The sequence below is a fragment of the Myotis daubentonii genome, chromosome 3 (assembly GCF_963259705.1).
Source record: "Myotis daubentonii chromosome 3, mMyoDau2.1, whole genome shotgun sequence".
NCBI classification, from domain to species: domain Eukaryota; kingdom Metazoa; phylum Chordata; class Mammalia; order Chiroptera; family Vespertilionidae; genus Myotis; species Myotis daubentonii.
In genome coordinates this window covers 182,838,844-182,855,591 of record NC_081842.1, presented here as the reverse complement: position 1 = coordinate 182,855,591, position 16,748 = coordinate 182,838,844, and the positions used below count along the sequence as shown (strand labels likewise).

General features: G+C 53.4%; 1 protein-coding gene across 6 annotated transcripts in view; it reads right to left on the bottom strand.

The window, feature by feature from the left end:
• Window positions 1-16,748, bottom strand: part of GLIS1 (GLIS family zinc finger 1) — a 228,701-nt gene that overhangs the window by 81,261 nt on the left and 130,692 nt on the right. For 5 of the 6 annotated variants that reach the window (XM_059689516.1, XM_059689517.1, XM_059689518.1 and 2 more), the window contains 2 exons: window positions 6,962-7,139; window positions 583-1,462 (listed from right to left, as the gene is read on the bottom strand). In XM_059689516.1, coding sequence (XP_059545499.1) covers window positions 583-1,462; window positions 6,962-7,139 — 1,058 coding nt within the window. The remainder of the gene's footprint in view (window positions 1-582; window positions 1,463-6,961; window positions 7,140-16,748) is intronic. The other variant, XM_059689521.1, reaches the window with a different exon arrangement.

Sequence of the window (16,748 nt, the reverse complement as noted above, 5' to 3'; positions counted from 1 at the left end):
AATGGTCAGAATGGCCAGAGGCCCACGTGGCTGCAGGTGTGTGTGTGTGTGTAAACCCCAGCAGAACACTGCAGGTGCTCTCCAGGGCCTTATCTGTTAGCCCTTGGCCATACCCCAAAACCTGCCTTGGGGACCCATAACTCATTGCTCCTTCCAGGGTCAGCCAAGCTGTGGGCTTCCAGGAGGCCCAGGACCCAGCAGGACAGCTTGTGCCCCACAGCTCATTTGGCCATCAGCACGGGGTACACTGAACGTGTGCATGTAAGGGAGAAGGCTGGCGAGCCTGCTCTGAACTCAGAGCACGTGTGTCACCACCTACTGTGTGACTGTGTGTGTGCACAACAGGCCGTGTAGCATGCCTTGGGGTGGGGAAGGGGCACACGGCAAATACGAGGGGCCCTCTGCCAAGGTGCCCAGTGACGGGTGCACTGACCATCCTGACCAGTGGCCACATCCATAGCATCTTCCTCCCCTCCTCACTCAGCACAGCGGGTCTCGGCCAGTCCCCAGGTAAGGAGGCCCAGGCATGCTCTCGGGCAGTGAGGGTCAGGTGGACATGGCCTGGTGGCCGCGGGAACTCACCATGCACTTGTTGGGCTTCTCGCCTGAGTGCACCCTCATGTGGATGAGCAGTTTGTAGCGGGCGTTGAAGGGCTTGTAGCGGCGCACGCAGCCGGCCCAGAAGCAGGTGAAGTCCTCGCCCTTGCGCTGGTCGATGTGGCTCTTCTCGATGTGCCGCACCAGCTCCTCCTGCTGCTCGTAGGCTGCACAGCAGTCCACCCACCGGCACGCCTGCCGCCCAGCCACCCTCCCCGCCAGGCCCAGCCCCAGGCCTCCAAGGCCCGGGCCTGATGGCACCTGAGGCAAGGGGTAGGGGGGTGGCAGGCCAGGCTGGTGAGGTCCGAAGAGCTCTGAGAACTCGTCCGCTGGCTCCTGCTTCAGGAAGCCCGCCTTCCGGCAGGATTCCACCTGTAAACTGCCCTCATGACTCTCAGTGGTTGCAGGGCCCAGCTGGGCCCGCTTGGGAGGGCCCCCCAGGTCTCCCGGTAGAGGCGGGCTCCGGAGTCCATTCACACAGGTGACCAGAGCAGTCTGGGAGGAGCGGACGATAGAGGTGATGTCGGAAGAGGCACAGGGTGAGGAGGAGGCTGAGGAGGTGACGGGCAGGCCCAGGAGGCAGCAGCGCTTCAGGCCGCCCTCGGGGAGGTGGGCCTCAGGTGGGGGGCCCAGGCTGGAGCTGGATTCGCTGCCTAGAAGGTAGCAGGAAGGTGCGGAGTGGGCAAGCACTCGGCCCGGGAGGTCCAGGTCCGTGTGCGGGCCAGAGGCTGGTGGGGCCCGGCAGTGGGCAGACAGGGGTACCCGAGCTTCCATCATTGCCTGGTAGATGGGCAGGGACTCCTGCTTGATGTGCTGTGTGGCCGGGAGGCTGCCATTCACATATGTGGCCTGGGGTCTGGGTGACCTGGAAGACAGGGGCCAGAGAGGCCATGACAGGGTGGGCACTCACAGTGGGGAGGCCCAGGAAGCGGGCGGCGAGGAACCTGAGGGCCGAGGGCCTGGCCGAGGAAGCCCCGAGCAAGGATGGAAGGTGAGGAATGGAAGGCGGGTGGGGAGGGAGGGAGGGGCCGGTAGGAAGGTAGAGATCTGCTGTCTGGCCAGCAAGGAAGAGTATGGAGGAAAAGGGGAGAGGGGAGGAAGAGAGGTGGGGCTGGGGAAAGGTTCAAAAGAGGCAGGAGTTCTGAAGAGGAGAATGCAGGAAAAGAAACCATTCCCTCCTTTTACCAAGTCCAGCCCCCACCCCCTCCTGCCCTAGATGCCTCCCGCCCAGCCTCCCAGGCCTCCCTAGGGTCTGCCCTGACCGCCCCCCTCCCCGCCCTGCCCCCCCGGCACCACCACCACCACCTTCTAGTGAGTTCTGGAGGGCTAAGGTCGAGGCTGACATTTTGAGGGACAATTTGTTTTAAATTCTGCTTACATGTCCTTTAAGTCTTTATGAATTTTTTAATCTTTCACAATTTCTAAAAATGTTAACTGTGATGTTTTGCCCCAAGCAAGGTCTTTTTTGACACTGAGAATATTAGTGGATGGGGTTTTTAAACACGGTCCTGGTGGAGGGTACATCCCAGGAATAATTAAGGAAAAGCTTCTTGGGTGGGGATGACCCAGAATTTCAAGCCCAGACACTGTGATGGGGGAAGCGGTGGGCAGGCTGGCCAGCAGGGCAGCACACGGGAGGCAGAGGGCCTAGGTTCGAGGCCAGGCTCAGCCACCTCCAGCTGTTCACACTGAGTGAGGGGCTCTGGGCCTCTCCCCTCACCCCACCTTCAGAATGGTTCTACTCCCGAGGGTGCGGACGGTGTGACGGGCAGGGCTGGATGGCTGAAGTGGTATCTTCATCACCCACGTGGTACATGCCATTCTAGGGAGGGCTTCTCCTGAATGTGGACAAGTATGTGCAAGTAGAGACGCCGGGCCTGCTGGTCACCCGAGGACTCTGAGAAGGGGAGGGGCCAGCAAGCTGGTGCTTGGCCTTGGGTCAGAGAAGCCCCCACCAGCTGTGGGCAGGACAGGAAGCCTGTTCTGTGCCACCCCGTGTGTCCTCAGACCTCGCCCCGTCACGGCCTCGGTGACCGCACCTGTGAAATGAGGACCAACCCTCTCTACCTCAGAGGGTGGCTGCCAAGCTCAAGTGGGAACAGATGTTGTGAGGCCGTCTGGAAAGAGGATGGCAGAGCGAATGGTGCCATCCTCTCTGTGTCCCAGTGTTACTTCCTGCAGCTCTGGCCTGCCCTTCTCTGGCTCTGTAGCTGAGGCATCCCCAGATCCAGTCACAGGGGGAGGGGGAAGGGACAGGAAGCCAGAGCCCAGAGCACTCAGAGAGCATCGCCTCCAACTCCATCACCACAGGGCCAGGAAAGGAGCGAGAGGAGGTGGGCCTCAGATGGAGGGGCAGGTCCAAGAGGGCACCGGTCTTGCCCACAGTCACGAGCAGCAGGCCAGTGGCAGGGCTGGGGCCAGAACCCAGGCTCCCCTCCTCCTGCCTTTCTCCTATACAGACCTGTGGAAAGGCTTGGGGGAGGAACTCTTCTGCTTTTTTCTCAACTACACTTGAACAATCCCTGGTTAGCTCACCAATGACCTCTGTTCCCACCCAGGAACTCTGCTGCCCAGAGCACAGTCCGTGGAATCAGGAGCTGCGTTCTGAGGTGGACCTCAACACGTAACCCCTCTCCAGGGCTGGGGATCCTGGGTCCATCCTCACCAGCAGAAAGCTCCAAGCAGCTTAGAGATCTGCTATCCAATTGTGACTGGGGAGCTTAACAAGATAAATCAAAGCACAGCTGTTCCTTGCATGACTGCAATCCCGGGCCTGGCACAGGTAAGCTCGGGCAGGGAAGGACGGCCAGGGAAGCCTCTGTTTCGAGTAATCCCTTTAAAAACAGTCAGGTTAAAGCAAACCCCACCAGGAGAAGAGGCAGCTATAGTTTCCTGTGACTGAGTCACCCAAACAATCGAATAATCGACAAGAAAATCTCAAATGACATCAGGTGAGGAGTGGGTGACTCTGGTCCTGGGGTCCCACGGCTCCAAATGCCAGCTGAGCCGCCCCCGCCTGCCTCGCTGTCCCTGTGCACCCAGGCAACTCCCATCACCACTAGAAATGGTGAGCGTGAGTCCCCAGATGAGCAAACACCGTGGAGCAGCCCCACGCGCCAGGCGCTCTCCCGAGGGCCGTCCCAGCACAGAACGATGGGAGGCACCTGCTGAACGCATGCCCGAATTCAAGGGAGAGACCACCATCTGTTTTACACTTCGGAGAACTGAAGCAACCTGCCCGAGCTGTCAGAGGCGGTCAGGGATAGAGCAGGAATTTGAACTTGGATCTGGTTAAATAAGAGCCTGGGATTTCCCCACAACACTCTACTGGCCCGGGCCCCACCTCCTTATCTGTAAAATGATCGAATTGAATAACCTTATGTTTCCCCGCAGCCTTAATGTTCTGAATCTCAAGGCTCTATCATCCTGGACCCTGGAAGGAAGTTTCCAAGCAGAGAAGAGGGTCATGTGGGACCTCATGGGGTCCGCACACCCGAGGGTTCAAGGCTGCAGCCCGGTCTGAGGGTCAGCGAGCTCACGCCACAGCTTTCACACTGTGCCAGGGGAGGCTGGGGACTCCAGACAGTTCAAAGCCCAGGCAGGCCCCTGCCCTTCTAATGGGGAAACGGAGGGCCAGCCCCCTGAGGGAATGCTGAAACTCCCCTGAGGGGTGGTCGCACTGTGTCACACAGAAGAGAGCGCAGGGGCTCTGGAGGCCGAGACGTGAAGATATTAACTATGTGGCACGTTCAAAGCAAGGCCAGGAAGCTGGCGGCGGGCAGGCCGGGGGCCCATCACGGGCACCTCCTGACGCTGCCGGGGGCCTGCATGCTCTGTGACCCATCCTCATCTTACAGGTGAGGAAATGGGGCTTCAGAGGGTCAGCATCTCACCAAAGGTGGCCCAGGGAGCCAGTGATGGAGCTAGGACTGGCTCTGCAATTAACAGTGCATTCTGCTGACCGTGGTGAGGACGGGCAGTCATTTTAAGCACAGAAACGACAAAATCAGGATACTGCTAATGTTTCTTAACACTCCTCACCACTTGCTGAGTGACCTCTGGCTAGTTTTATAGCCCCTCTGGCCTCAGTTTCCCCACCCTACGGCAGCTATGGGCTGAATGAGTTACCACATGTGAAGTGTCGAATAGTAAGCACCCCAGGATTGTCACTTATTAGTGACAGGACCTGGGCCTCCTGGGACTGTGCGGTTAAATGAGAGACTGTGCACAGGCAGCAGCCACTCAGAAAGTGGGAGCTATTTTATGGGTATTAGAAAGCTGGGCCGGAGGCAAGGAGGCGGCTTGTGCGGGTGCTGCAGGAACCCAGGCAGTGGGGTGAAGGGGCCAGACATCAGGAGGGGACAGCAAGAATGGAGAGGAGGCCCCAAACACAAGGCAGTCCAGTGGCAGGGAGAAGGGACAGGATCTGCCTGGTGTGGGAGAGGGGCTGGCCCTCTTTTCCTTTAGGAAAATGAGGGAGTCTGAAAGTGCCAGGTCAAATTCAACCACTTCCTCCTTGGCAAAGGTGGCAGCACCTTGGGTTGATGCTGGTGTAGGGTTCTGGGTACAGACTCTCCTGTGCCCTCAACTGTCAAAATGACATTCAAAATGACAAATGATATTTCTGATTGTTTCTATCTAAAAAGAAAATGGGGAGGGGGGCATCTGTATTACTTTTGACAATAAAGATAAATTATTTTGAAAAAAGAAAAATAAATATAAATATAAATAAACAAACAAAACAAACACTTGCCAAGCTTTCCCTGGGTTCGCATAGCATCTACCCCGAGAGGCAGAATTTCACTGGAGAAACTGGATACTGCTGGGAGCCTCAGTGATAATCAAGCGGATACATGCATCTGGCTGTTGCCAAACAGTGCACAGCTTGAAATCTAAAGGATGTTTGGTCCTGCTGTGTACGGAACTGATGTCCCCCTACAGTTCGTATGTTGAAGCCTGAACCCTCAATGTGACTGTATTTGGAGACAGAGGCTAAGGGAGGTGATTAAGGTTAAATGAGGTCACAGGGTGGGGCCCTAATCCAAAAGGACTGGTGTCCTCACAAGAGGAAGAGACACCGAGGGTGTGCACACAAGGCCGTGTAAGGACACCGCGAGAAGCGGCGCCTGCAAGCCCAGAGAGGCCTCGGGAGAACCCAGACCTACTGACATCTCGATGTTGGCCTCCCAGCGCCCAGAGCTGCGAGAAAATAAATGTCTGTTGTTAAAGCCGCCCCGTCTGTGGTGTTTGGTCATGGCAGCCGAGCAGACTAATACTCTCCTATAAATCAGAAGTCTCATTCACATCAAGGGAGGCCATAGGAAACCTAAATTCTCAACGGAAAATGGTTCCACAAGAAGAAAAAGCTATTTAGTACTATCTCCCCCTGTGGACTCCCACTGGGAAGTAAGCTCCATCGGGGAGCTCTCTGCTCCCTCCACCAAGGCACCCCAGCACCCACAGTGCCTGGCTGGTGAAGAGATCCAGTGGTTCTCAACCTTCTGGCCCTTTCAATACAGTTCCTCATGTTGTGACCCAACCATAAAATTATTTTCGTTGCTACTTTATAACTGTAATGTTGCTACTGTTATGAATCGTAATGTAAATATCTGATATGCAGGATGGTCTTAGGCGACCCCTGTGAAAGGGTCGTTCGACCATCAAAGGGGTTGCAACCCAAAGGTTGAGAACCGCTAAGCTGTGAACAGGCAAGTGGGACAATTTTTAGAATCTCTGACCTGTGAACAGACCTGAGGTCAGCATCCCACGCAGTACAGGGGTACAGGGTACAGGGGCCTATCTGAGGTTGAACTCCTCCTGTCAGCAAACCAGAGGCATGGGTGGGACCCTGGGAGAAGCCGCAGGAGACAGATTTCAGCCTGGCATGCCATCTAACGGGATACTTTGCAGAGGCAGACTGGGAATGTCCTAGCACTGAATGACGCCCGTTACCTGCCAGGGTCCTGCAGGGGGGAAGGTTTCCCAGGGCAGGTAGAAGAAGCCCTCCACTCTGTGAGCAGCCCAGGCTTTGACAATGTGACTCCTGAACTGAGTTTTCCTTCCCCGACTCACTCCAGATCTCCCTCTTCTAAAACGACTGGTTCTCTGTGAAAGGCCACCTCGGCTGCTGCAACAGGGAAGCACACCTCAATAAAACCATCTCTCTCTCAGGGGCCCTGCAATTCCAGAGGTGCAGGGCCTCGTCCAGGCAGCCGTCATTGTGCTACTGGGCTCTGGCTGGTCCCTGGCAATCCCGTGCCTCAGTTTCTCTGTGTATCCTATAAGCCAGACAGACTAGGTGAGGTCTAGAGGCCTCCAGGGCATGTCCACAGAGGGCAGCTGATGGTGGGGATGGAGCACATACCTGCTGGGGTGGGGGAAATGGAGCAGCCTCTCACAGGCTGGGGGGTGGCCCCTGGATGGGGGGGTTCCCGCCGAGAGAAACAGGCCCTGACGGCAGGTGGGGCCCAGGCCCTCGGCAAGGTCCAGGTCCAGCAGGCTCTTCTCGGAGCCTGGGGTGCAGTGGCCGTAGCTCCCGTTCACTAGGTAGAGAAAGACAGGAAGAGGAGACAAAGTAAGTGGGGACAGCCTGCCAGGGGTGCAGGCAGAGGGCAGTCATTGGGTACAGCTTGAGACAGAGCACCCTTGAGCTAACACTAACTGAACCCCTACTCCATCTGAGGCACAGGGACACCTCATTTAATTCCCATAATCACCAGCAGGATCAGTAATAGCATCAGCTGCTACTCTAGGTGCAGGGAAGACTTGGGAACTAGACGGACAATCTCCTGTCTCTGGGAAGCTCAGCATCTATGATCCTCATTGATCACCTAATGCTCATTTGTCAAGGTGCATGGCCACCTTGGAGCTGGTGTTCTGGAGCTCAGCTGCCCAGCAGGCTGAGTGAGCGACACTGACACTGTATGTCCAGGAGCAGGTGCCTACTGAACAGCACCTGTTCTTACTGTCACCAAAGCTCAATCTACAGCATTTTCCAGATTTCATTATAACATATAAATACAATATGCAGTGCTTCACGCCTCTGTATCCTCCATGGTTCTTTGACAGCCTAAGTATCTGCCGGGCCCAGCTGCTGGGTTTCTATGAAGAATAATTGAGGCAGCAGATGTGAAAACCCCTGAAAAACTACGTAACATGTAACAGAAATGTCAGGGATGTTTGTTGTTCCTTCCACTCCCTGAGCCTCGTTTTCTCATCTATAGTGTGAGGAGGATCAAATCTGGAAACTACTTCTGACTTAGGCTTTTTGCCCTGTCACCCGGCCAAGTTAGGCTAAGGAGGAAAGGACCATACATGGGCTTGGGGGCCCTATGGGTCTTGGTGGGAGTCCCTGCTGCCCCAACCAAGCCTGTGACTTGAACAAGTCCCTCCCCAAGCTGACCCTCACCCCAGGTAGAAGATGGAAACAGCCATGCCAGTTCCTGGGAGATGCTGTGAGGTTCTGAGCCCTGGGGTGCAGAGCCCCTAGCACAGTGCTGGCACCTGGTAGGTGTGCCAGGAGCAGAAATTGTTCTTACTGCCATGTAGCACTTTAAAAAGCATAAAGTACCCTAGAGAGGTAATAAAACATTAACAGGCCCAAGTATTGTCCAGGAACTGCAAACACTGAGCAAGACACCCCATTAAGCTGAGAAGAGAACTGACACCAGAACACCCCTAAAGTAAAGACAGAGCGCCATTTGCCAAGTAGTGTGTGCAGGCCCTGGGTGCGGATCCACTGGCCTCTGAGGGAGGGTATTATTGTCCCCATTGTACAGAAGAGAAAACAGAGGCTCGGCGAAGCTAAATGCGCCCAAGATCACACAGCTAGTAAGAGTCTGGGATCTCTGACCTGAGTCAGACCCAAACCTCACATTGTAATCACTATGTAATAAAAAGTGGCCCCTTAGCCAAAAATCCAACCTTACCCTAAATCTAGCCCACCCCCAAGGCCAGACACTCTGAGCTCACCCAACATGTGCCCACAGCCCTGGACAGGCACCCGCATTCACCTGCCAAGCACTTGACAGTTTGCAGATGAGAACACAAAGCTCTCAAGGTCCTAGGCCAGGTAAGGGGCTCAGACAAAGCTCCAGGTTCCCAGGCACAGGTAAGCCTGCCCAGATGAACATTTGCTCAGAAGCTGCCCTCTGTGTCACCTTCCCAGCCAGAGCCTGGGCCCGTGTCTTGCTGTGAGGAACACTCACTCCCACTGGCTTTGGCTGCTGCTCAGCCAGCCCCTCACAAGCTTATTTTTTAATAACTTGGTTGTTTTTTAATTAAAAGGAAATCCCTGGTAACAAATGTGAATGGCCTGAGCTAATGAGAGCAGGCTGCCGCTCGCTTAACTCCGTCTCTGCTTGGCGGTCTCTGCCTTTTCCAAATCGTTTCTGCATGCGATTTTATTGTCCCATTGAGGCAAACCATGGGGCTGGGCCTCAGAAAACTGTGGATAATTTTATGACCATTAATAGCATTTGGAGCAGAGAGAGCTTAATCATCACACAGGGCTGTTCGGCCAAGGTCTTTCTCCCAGAGTCTTTGGGTTGGGCAGACAGTTCAGAGCTTCCTTCAAGGACCCACCAGGCCCATTTGGGACCTCTGAGTCACTTCTCCCTCATTCACTTGGTAGAATGTGTGGAACGGTGGACGGTGGCCCCCGGAAAGGCACCAGGGAGTCCAGCATTCTTCAAGCCCTTATTCATCAGGCATTTCCTAGGTGCCAGACACATTCAATACTCTCAAGTGTCCATCCCTGTGATGTGGGCCCATTACAGCCATTTTCCAGATGAGAAAAGTTGAGGTCTGGAGAAATTGGGACCTTCAACTAGGACCACAGGTCTGGGTTTGACTTGTTTGGCCCCACCCAGATCTTTTAGACTTCGAAGCCCAAGTTCAGTCCTGCCACCCCTCAGCCAACTAAACAACTGGGGGCCCCTGAACAAGCATCCCCACCTGTGACTCCAGTGAAGATCGTGTTGGGGGGCTGTGGGGGAAGTCAAAGAACCATCATCCCATGCCGGGGTCCAACCCCAGCAGGTCCAGGGGTCCCCAAATGTGTGGACGGAGTCGGCGAAGAAGGAATGACACGGAGACAGTGTTCAGTTGATCAGCAGCCTAGCCAGGATCTCCAGTCAGGATCTCCAGCCAAGTTCTGGTCTGGATCTCCAGAGAGGTTCTGCCTAGGATCTCCAGTCAGGTTCAGTCACCAGGTTCTAGTCAGGCTCTCCTGCCAATCTCCGCAGTCAGGTTCAGTCCAGGATCCCCTGCCATGCTCTCTCGCCAGGCTTTGCCTCCAGGCTCCGAGGCCAGTCCCTGTCCAGGATCCTCCGGCATGCTCTCTCCAGCGAAGTTCTTCTGTTTCTAGAGAACGTTCTGTGTAGGTTCTGTGCCTAGGCTCTGTCTCTCTTGGTCCTGTCTTCCAAGCCCTGTGTTCTCAGTTCTGTGTTCTAAATTCTGAGTGTTTCTGTCTTGTTACAACTGTATTTATACCAGTTGATTCAATCCTATCAATCTCTATTACAAAGGTTAGGGCGTTTCTTATCTCCATTCCAGGGAGAAAAGATTATGTAGTTTAAGCATGATTGTTCGTAATTAAAGGGATTAATTACCCGCCTGGCACTTAGTTGAGGGGTTTTATTCCCTCCCTAACTTCAGGGGAAAATCCCTACCTGGGGATTCAACCTTTCTTGGAGAGGTGACCTTGGTTAAAACACAGCGCCAAGAAGGTGAGCAAACATATTAAGAACCGTATGCCATATATGCCAGGTCCCTTGAAACAGCAAGGATGGACCGGCTCCCGGCAATCCCAACGACTCCTAAACTCTGCAGGTGGCAGGATCACTCCGCCTACAGATGAGCACAGGGGCTCAAGGACGTTTAATGGTTTGCCCAAAGTCACCCAGGCAGGCAGTCAGGGGCTGAGTTGAGATGTGGGAAGAGACAGTTACTGTTACTCAATGAAAATTGAGGCCTGTTGGCTCTTCTCTGCTGGATACACTAAGAGGTTTTCCTATCCATATATATAAAAGCCTAAGCGACTGAACGACTGGTTGCTATGATGCACACTGACCACAAGGGGGCAGACACTCAATGCAGGAGCTGCCCCCCCCCCCCCCGTTGGTCAGTGCGCTCCTACAGCGGGAGCACCACTCAGCTGACCGACGGGTGCCAGATGCCACCGGGCTCACGGCTGGCAAGCGCAGCTATGGCAGCACAAGCCTCTCCCACCTCTGCAGCAGTGCTACCAAGCAGTGACAGCAGGACACGGGGGGGGGGGGGGCGGCCAGGATGAGCGGGAGTGGCGTAGCACCCGGCCTGGGCTCAGGCTCCTCCCCAGCCGCCTGGCCTGCAGGGATCGGGCCGGAACTGGCAATCCGACATCCCCCTCAGGGTCCCGGATTGCGAAAGGGTGCAGGCCAGGCTGAGGGACCCCACTGCTGCACAAATCCATGCACTGGGCCTCTAGTAATAAATAAGCAAACCAGCTGTGAGAGGGAGGAAGGAGCCCCTTGGTTCAGTTTGGCACTTCTCAGGGCTCCAAGCCCATTCAAACGTTGTCTTGTGTGAACCCTCCCACACCCCGGATGAAAGCCTGGACCTCCCACCTTGCAGAGGGACATAATCACCAAACCTGGCAAGTAGCTGCCCTAGGTCACATGCCAATTGCTGGCATAGCCAGGGCCTGAACCCAGATATCCCAAGGCCTATGCCAGATCCCACCCTGGGCCACCTGCTTTCTCACAGGTTGAAATTAAACCAGAGGCTGCAATATGTTCCCCAGAGATGCCGCCACTACTGTCACTGCTGCCCACTCCAGGCCCACGTCAGCCAGGGGACCTCCCACTGTCCTCCCGCCTGTTGGCATCTTGCCTCTCTGTCCCCAGGTGCATCATGGAACCCACCCCTGCTCACTCTACATCAAGCATGTCAAATTCGCGGCCCCCGGGCCGCATGCACCCCATAACAAATATTTTTGCGGCCCAGCCAATATAACAGTGTAAGAAATGTTTTAATAAAAAATTCATAACTTAATTTTTACAATATCCTGTTACACATAATTATTAATAACAAACTACAACATTCGCTAATGAGTGATTACTATAATCGTGTTGCATTGATTTCCCTACGCGCCTTGCACGCAGGCGTACCATTTCTCTCCACTGATACCAGCAGCGAATATTTTAGCAGCCGATTGCCACGTCATTGGTCTTGGACTGACTTGTTTGGTGTGCACAACAGGAAATATTTCGCTTTCGGAGAACAAGAAAAATAGGTTTATTTGCGTTACGCTTATTAATTTGTGCAGTGATTCTGTGTCTGGTAAGTTAATGTTCAATAAAAAATACTAATTTTTATTAAAATGTTCTATTATTTTATGTTAACGATTACTCATTTATTCCAGCCCTTTGGGTTCAGCATGTCTCTATCAAAAAAAACCCTACATTTCCATGAAAATTGAAGATTTTGGGGTTTTTTGTGGCCCACATAAACTTAAACCTTGCTTATTTGGCCCGTGTTAGCCTTTGAGTGTGACATGCTTGCTCTACATCTTCAGGGAGCAGGACTGGAGTCTTTCTCAAGGGAGGCAGGGGAGTGAGAGGGGCACAGCAGCCCTGCGGCCTGGAGGCAGGCTGGGGGCACCCAGCAGCCATGTCTCCCTCTGTGCCACAGGGGACCAGACCTTGGACCTGGCTTTGCCCATGTACCGTAAATGAAGCTTTTTTTTTTTTTTTTTTTGGAGGATTGGAGGGTCAGGGGGTCCTGTGTTCATTTTTACAAGTTGGTGAGAAAATCTAGCACATCAGGGCTGGGACTGACTGACCTATCTGTTTCAATAATAGATGAAGAAACTGAGGCTCACACAGCAAATCCACAACAGAGGCTGGACTGGCACCCTCGGGGCTAGGTAAGAGTTTGGTTTCGCTTCCTCTTCGAGTCTCAGTTTTCTTATCTGTAAAATGGTGCTAACACTACTTCACAAGGTTCTGGTGACAATTAAGTGAGATGATGAACACAATGTGTTTGGCATGGTGCCTGGCTCACAGTAACTGTATAACGGTGTAACGGTGTCAATAATGATAACTATCTCTTCCATTTATCCTTGAGCTTGGGATGGGGCCAGGAGGCAGGGCCCTGTGTGAGAAGCATTCTAACCCCAGGAAAGTCAGGCCTGGATAGCCTTGAAGCCAGACTCAAAAGGACAAGCCCCCAAGGCTCAGGGGTCAACGAATGCAGGACCAGGCAGCCTGAATGAGGTCACAGCCAGCAAATCTGAAGCCAATGTCTCCAGTTACACACCACAGAGCTTTGCAAATTACCGTAATGACTTGGCTATAAAGTGGTACCACATATAAGGTGACTCCCCACAGGAATTTTAATGTACGTCGAAACCTGCCAAGTCTGCATGAGAGGGACAATGATGCATTCAGCATCCCAGGCCCAGATGCCACCTCCCTGCAGTCCCAGAGCAGCCAGTGGCTGGTCTAGGACAGCCTACACGACTGCTCCTCGTTCACGGACAAGCAGAGCAGACTTTAGTGCCCACCAGGCGCCAGACTGGTGACAGGACACCGCACCTTACAGTCTACACCAAACATTTTGCAGCCCTCACATATGAGCTTCACGACAACCCTCAGGAGCAGGGTGGGGAGGCTCGGGGGTAGAGGGCAAACAATTTGCCCAAGCTCACTCAGCAAATGTAGGGCTCAGACTTACACCGGATCTCCTGACTCAGCCACCTTGTCAGCAAGCTTTTTCTGTAAAGGGCAAGACAGTAAATATTTTAGGTTTTGCGGGCCATACAGTCTGCTGTTACAATTATTCAACTTGGACCATAAAAAGCAACCATAGACAATATATAAACCAATGAGTGGGGCTGTGCTCCAATAAAACTTTATTTAGAAAAACAGCTCACTGGCTGCTGGACTGTAATTTGCCAACCTCTGAGCTAGTGCAGCAGTTAGAGATGGGGCTTTGCAGTTAGAAAGCTTTTCTTGCATCTGTCAAATGGGGAGAATTTTACAGGGTGGAGTTATGGTGTGAACACCACTGTCAAATACTGAATGCAGGGCTGGCCCCTGGCAGGCATTCAATAAATGAACCTGTCTCAGGGGCCCCACAGCCTGGGTTCACCCCTCACCCGGCCTTACCTCATACTCCCACGATGCTTTGCTGCTGTGCTGCACACATCCTCACCCCTCTAGTCAGGGTGGCCTGACACCTCCCAAACCCTCTGAGCCCTCAGAGGTCAACAGAAGTGCATCTCCTTCTGGAATGTTCCCCAGTCTCTCCTGCCCTCCCTGAGCTCCCCCACTCAGCTCACAGCAGTCCATGTGAATGGCTGCTGTTTAGGGCACCTTCTTCCCTCACCCTCAGCCTATGTCAAATACTCCACACATTTGATCTCTAAGTCTCCACGATGTCCCCACACTCCGGGACTGTAACACTGAGCTGGCACATGGATGCTTTTAAGTGCAATTAAAGTCCTGCCTCCCCCACAAGCCTGTGAAGTAAGTCCCTCAGCACAAGGGTCTTGGGCCCCCAGTGCTGCTGAATGTCAGAGCATCCAGAGACATGATTTTGCCCAATTTACTTCACATACAAAAAGCAGGGGTCCAGATGGGGAAGGGACTTGTCCTAGGCCCATAGCGAGCAGATTCTTCAGACACGGGGGCGCCACTGGGGATACTCGCCTCACTCCTAGCACACGTTAGACCACGGGAGGTGCTTGGAGACACTGGGAAGGTGGGCTGAAAGGACTGTCCAAAGTCTGCTTCCATGCCTACTATTATGCCAAATGCTGCCACTTAGGAAAACGGACCAAGATTTTGTCACACACACCCAGGATCAAGCCCTAGCTCAAGCATTAACTTTCTGGCTGTCTGACCCTAAATGAGGGTCTCCCTTCTGAGCCTTAGTTTCTTCATCTGTAAAATGGGAATGTGAAAACCCAGCTCCACTGGGTGGCTGGCTGTGAGGATTAAATGAGATAATATATGCAGAGAATTGGTGCCGCCTGGCAGAGTGAACACTTTATTTTATTTTTTATAGTTTTATTTTTTAAATCTTTATTGTTGAAAGTATTACATAGGTCCTCCTTTTACCCATTAACCTCTTCCAGCCCACAACCATCCTCCCCCACCCAGGCCCTCACCACCCCATCGTCAAGGGCCCTCATTTTACTGGGCCCTCATTTTACTGTCTGTCAGGCAGGGGAAACAGGGCCCCAGCCTCCCTGGTGATCTGTCTCCAGGAACGGAGACCTGCTTTCCCAGGCAGTGAGCCCCAGGGCCATCGAGGGCAGCCTCAGGATGACACCTCAGGATAACGGGGTCTTGAATCCCTGCAGGCTTGTCAGTGCGGAGCAGGCCTCAGCCCTCTCCGAGCCTCCTCGGCCTTCCCCTCTGAGCAGTGGGAGTGCCAGGCAGGCAGGAGGGACACTGGGGATCCCAGAGAGTGGGAGACACAGGGGTTGAGCAGCTCTCAAGGACACACAGCCATGCTGCATCCACACTCCCGGCCCTTTCTGCCTCACGGCACTGCCTCATCATCCCCTCTCTCCCTTCCCCACCAAACCCAGAGGCCTGGCAACCACAGGCTGGTGGGATGGGTTAACTGAGGGCCACTCACTTAGCCTGGAGCCATCTCGGGGGGTTCACAGTCATTGGGGAGGAGAGGCTGTCAGCTTGGCAGGGCCTCTGGAGCTCCAGAGCCTGATGCTCAAGGCCTCATGCCAGGTTTATGGTCACCCGTCATCTCTCATCCCAGATCACAAAAACTCCATAAATTCTCCTCTAAAGCTAAGCTAGAGTTACAGGGACTCAGGCCAGTAAACCTGAGCAGGCTCACCTCAGGATGCCACTGCCAAGAAAACAGACCGAGCCCTCTGCTCGGTCCCAGGCCAGCCCAGGCCCGGTTTCACATGTGGGTGCAGGTATCTATACACATAAACACATTTTCTGGCCGAGTTTCTCTCTGACTCTTGTATTGCTACCAAATTAGCACATATTTGTTGGTGGAAAAAATTAGAAAATATACCTTGGCAACTAACTATTAGAAAATAAATGTCACCTATACTACCAACAACAGAGAGAGCCACCGCAGACATGACGACACATAAAGCTCTGTGGCATTTCCATATGCCTCTCTCCATATTTGACCAAAAAACAGGAAGACATACTTATTTTCTTGAACTCCGCTTTTTTTTTTTTTTTTTTTTTAGTATTGTATCATGAACACTAAAGTTCATAGAGTGCCTATTACATGCCAGGCCCAGTACCAGGCTCTTTTCATGCCAGCATTTCTAATGCCATTTTCCAGAGGAAAAGTGACTTGTCCAAGGTCATGCAGCTGGTACATGGTACAAGCCCAGCTCTCTCGGACTTAGGGGGCAACACTGGCCCAGACCTGGTTCCACATCATTAAGGGATTCAGAGTCGATGCAGCTGATTACTTTCTCAGTGTATTGGTCAGCTTGGGCTGCCATCACAAAATACCACAGACCAGGCGGCTTAAACAACACATTTGTGGTCTCACTTTTCTGGAGGCTGGAAGTGTAAGAGCAAGGTTCTGCTGATTGAGTTTCTGCTGAGAGCGCTCTTCCTGGCTTGTAGATGGCCACCTTCTCTCTGGGTCCCTCACATGGCCTTTCCCCGTGCCTGCATGCAAAGAATGAGAGCGACAGTGCAGTGTGCCCTGGTGTCTCTTTATAAGGACACTAATCCTACTGGAGGATCAGGGCCCCACCCTTAACCCAATTTAACCTATAAAAGGTCCCATCTCCAAATAAAGTCACATCAGAGGTTGTGGCTTCAACATATGAATTTGGTCAGCAGATGAGAGGGGGCACAAACCACAAACATCCAGTCTATAACACCTGGTATTCATTTCCCCCAAAATAGGATGCATATTTCTATTTCTACTTACTAGAGGCCCAGTGCATGAAATTTGTGCATGGGTAGGGTCCCTAGGCCTGGCCGGCGATCAAAGACGATCGGGGCCCTCCAGCTGCTGGCCAGGGCCTTCCTTCACTCCACATCGCCCCCAGTGGTCAGTGCACATCACAGCGAGTGATCGAACTCCTGGTCTCCCGATCAAACTCCTGAGGGGACACTTTGCATATCAGCTTTTTATATGTATAGACGGGACTC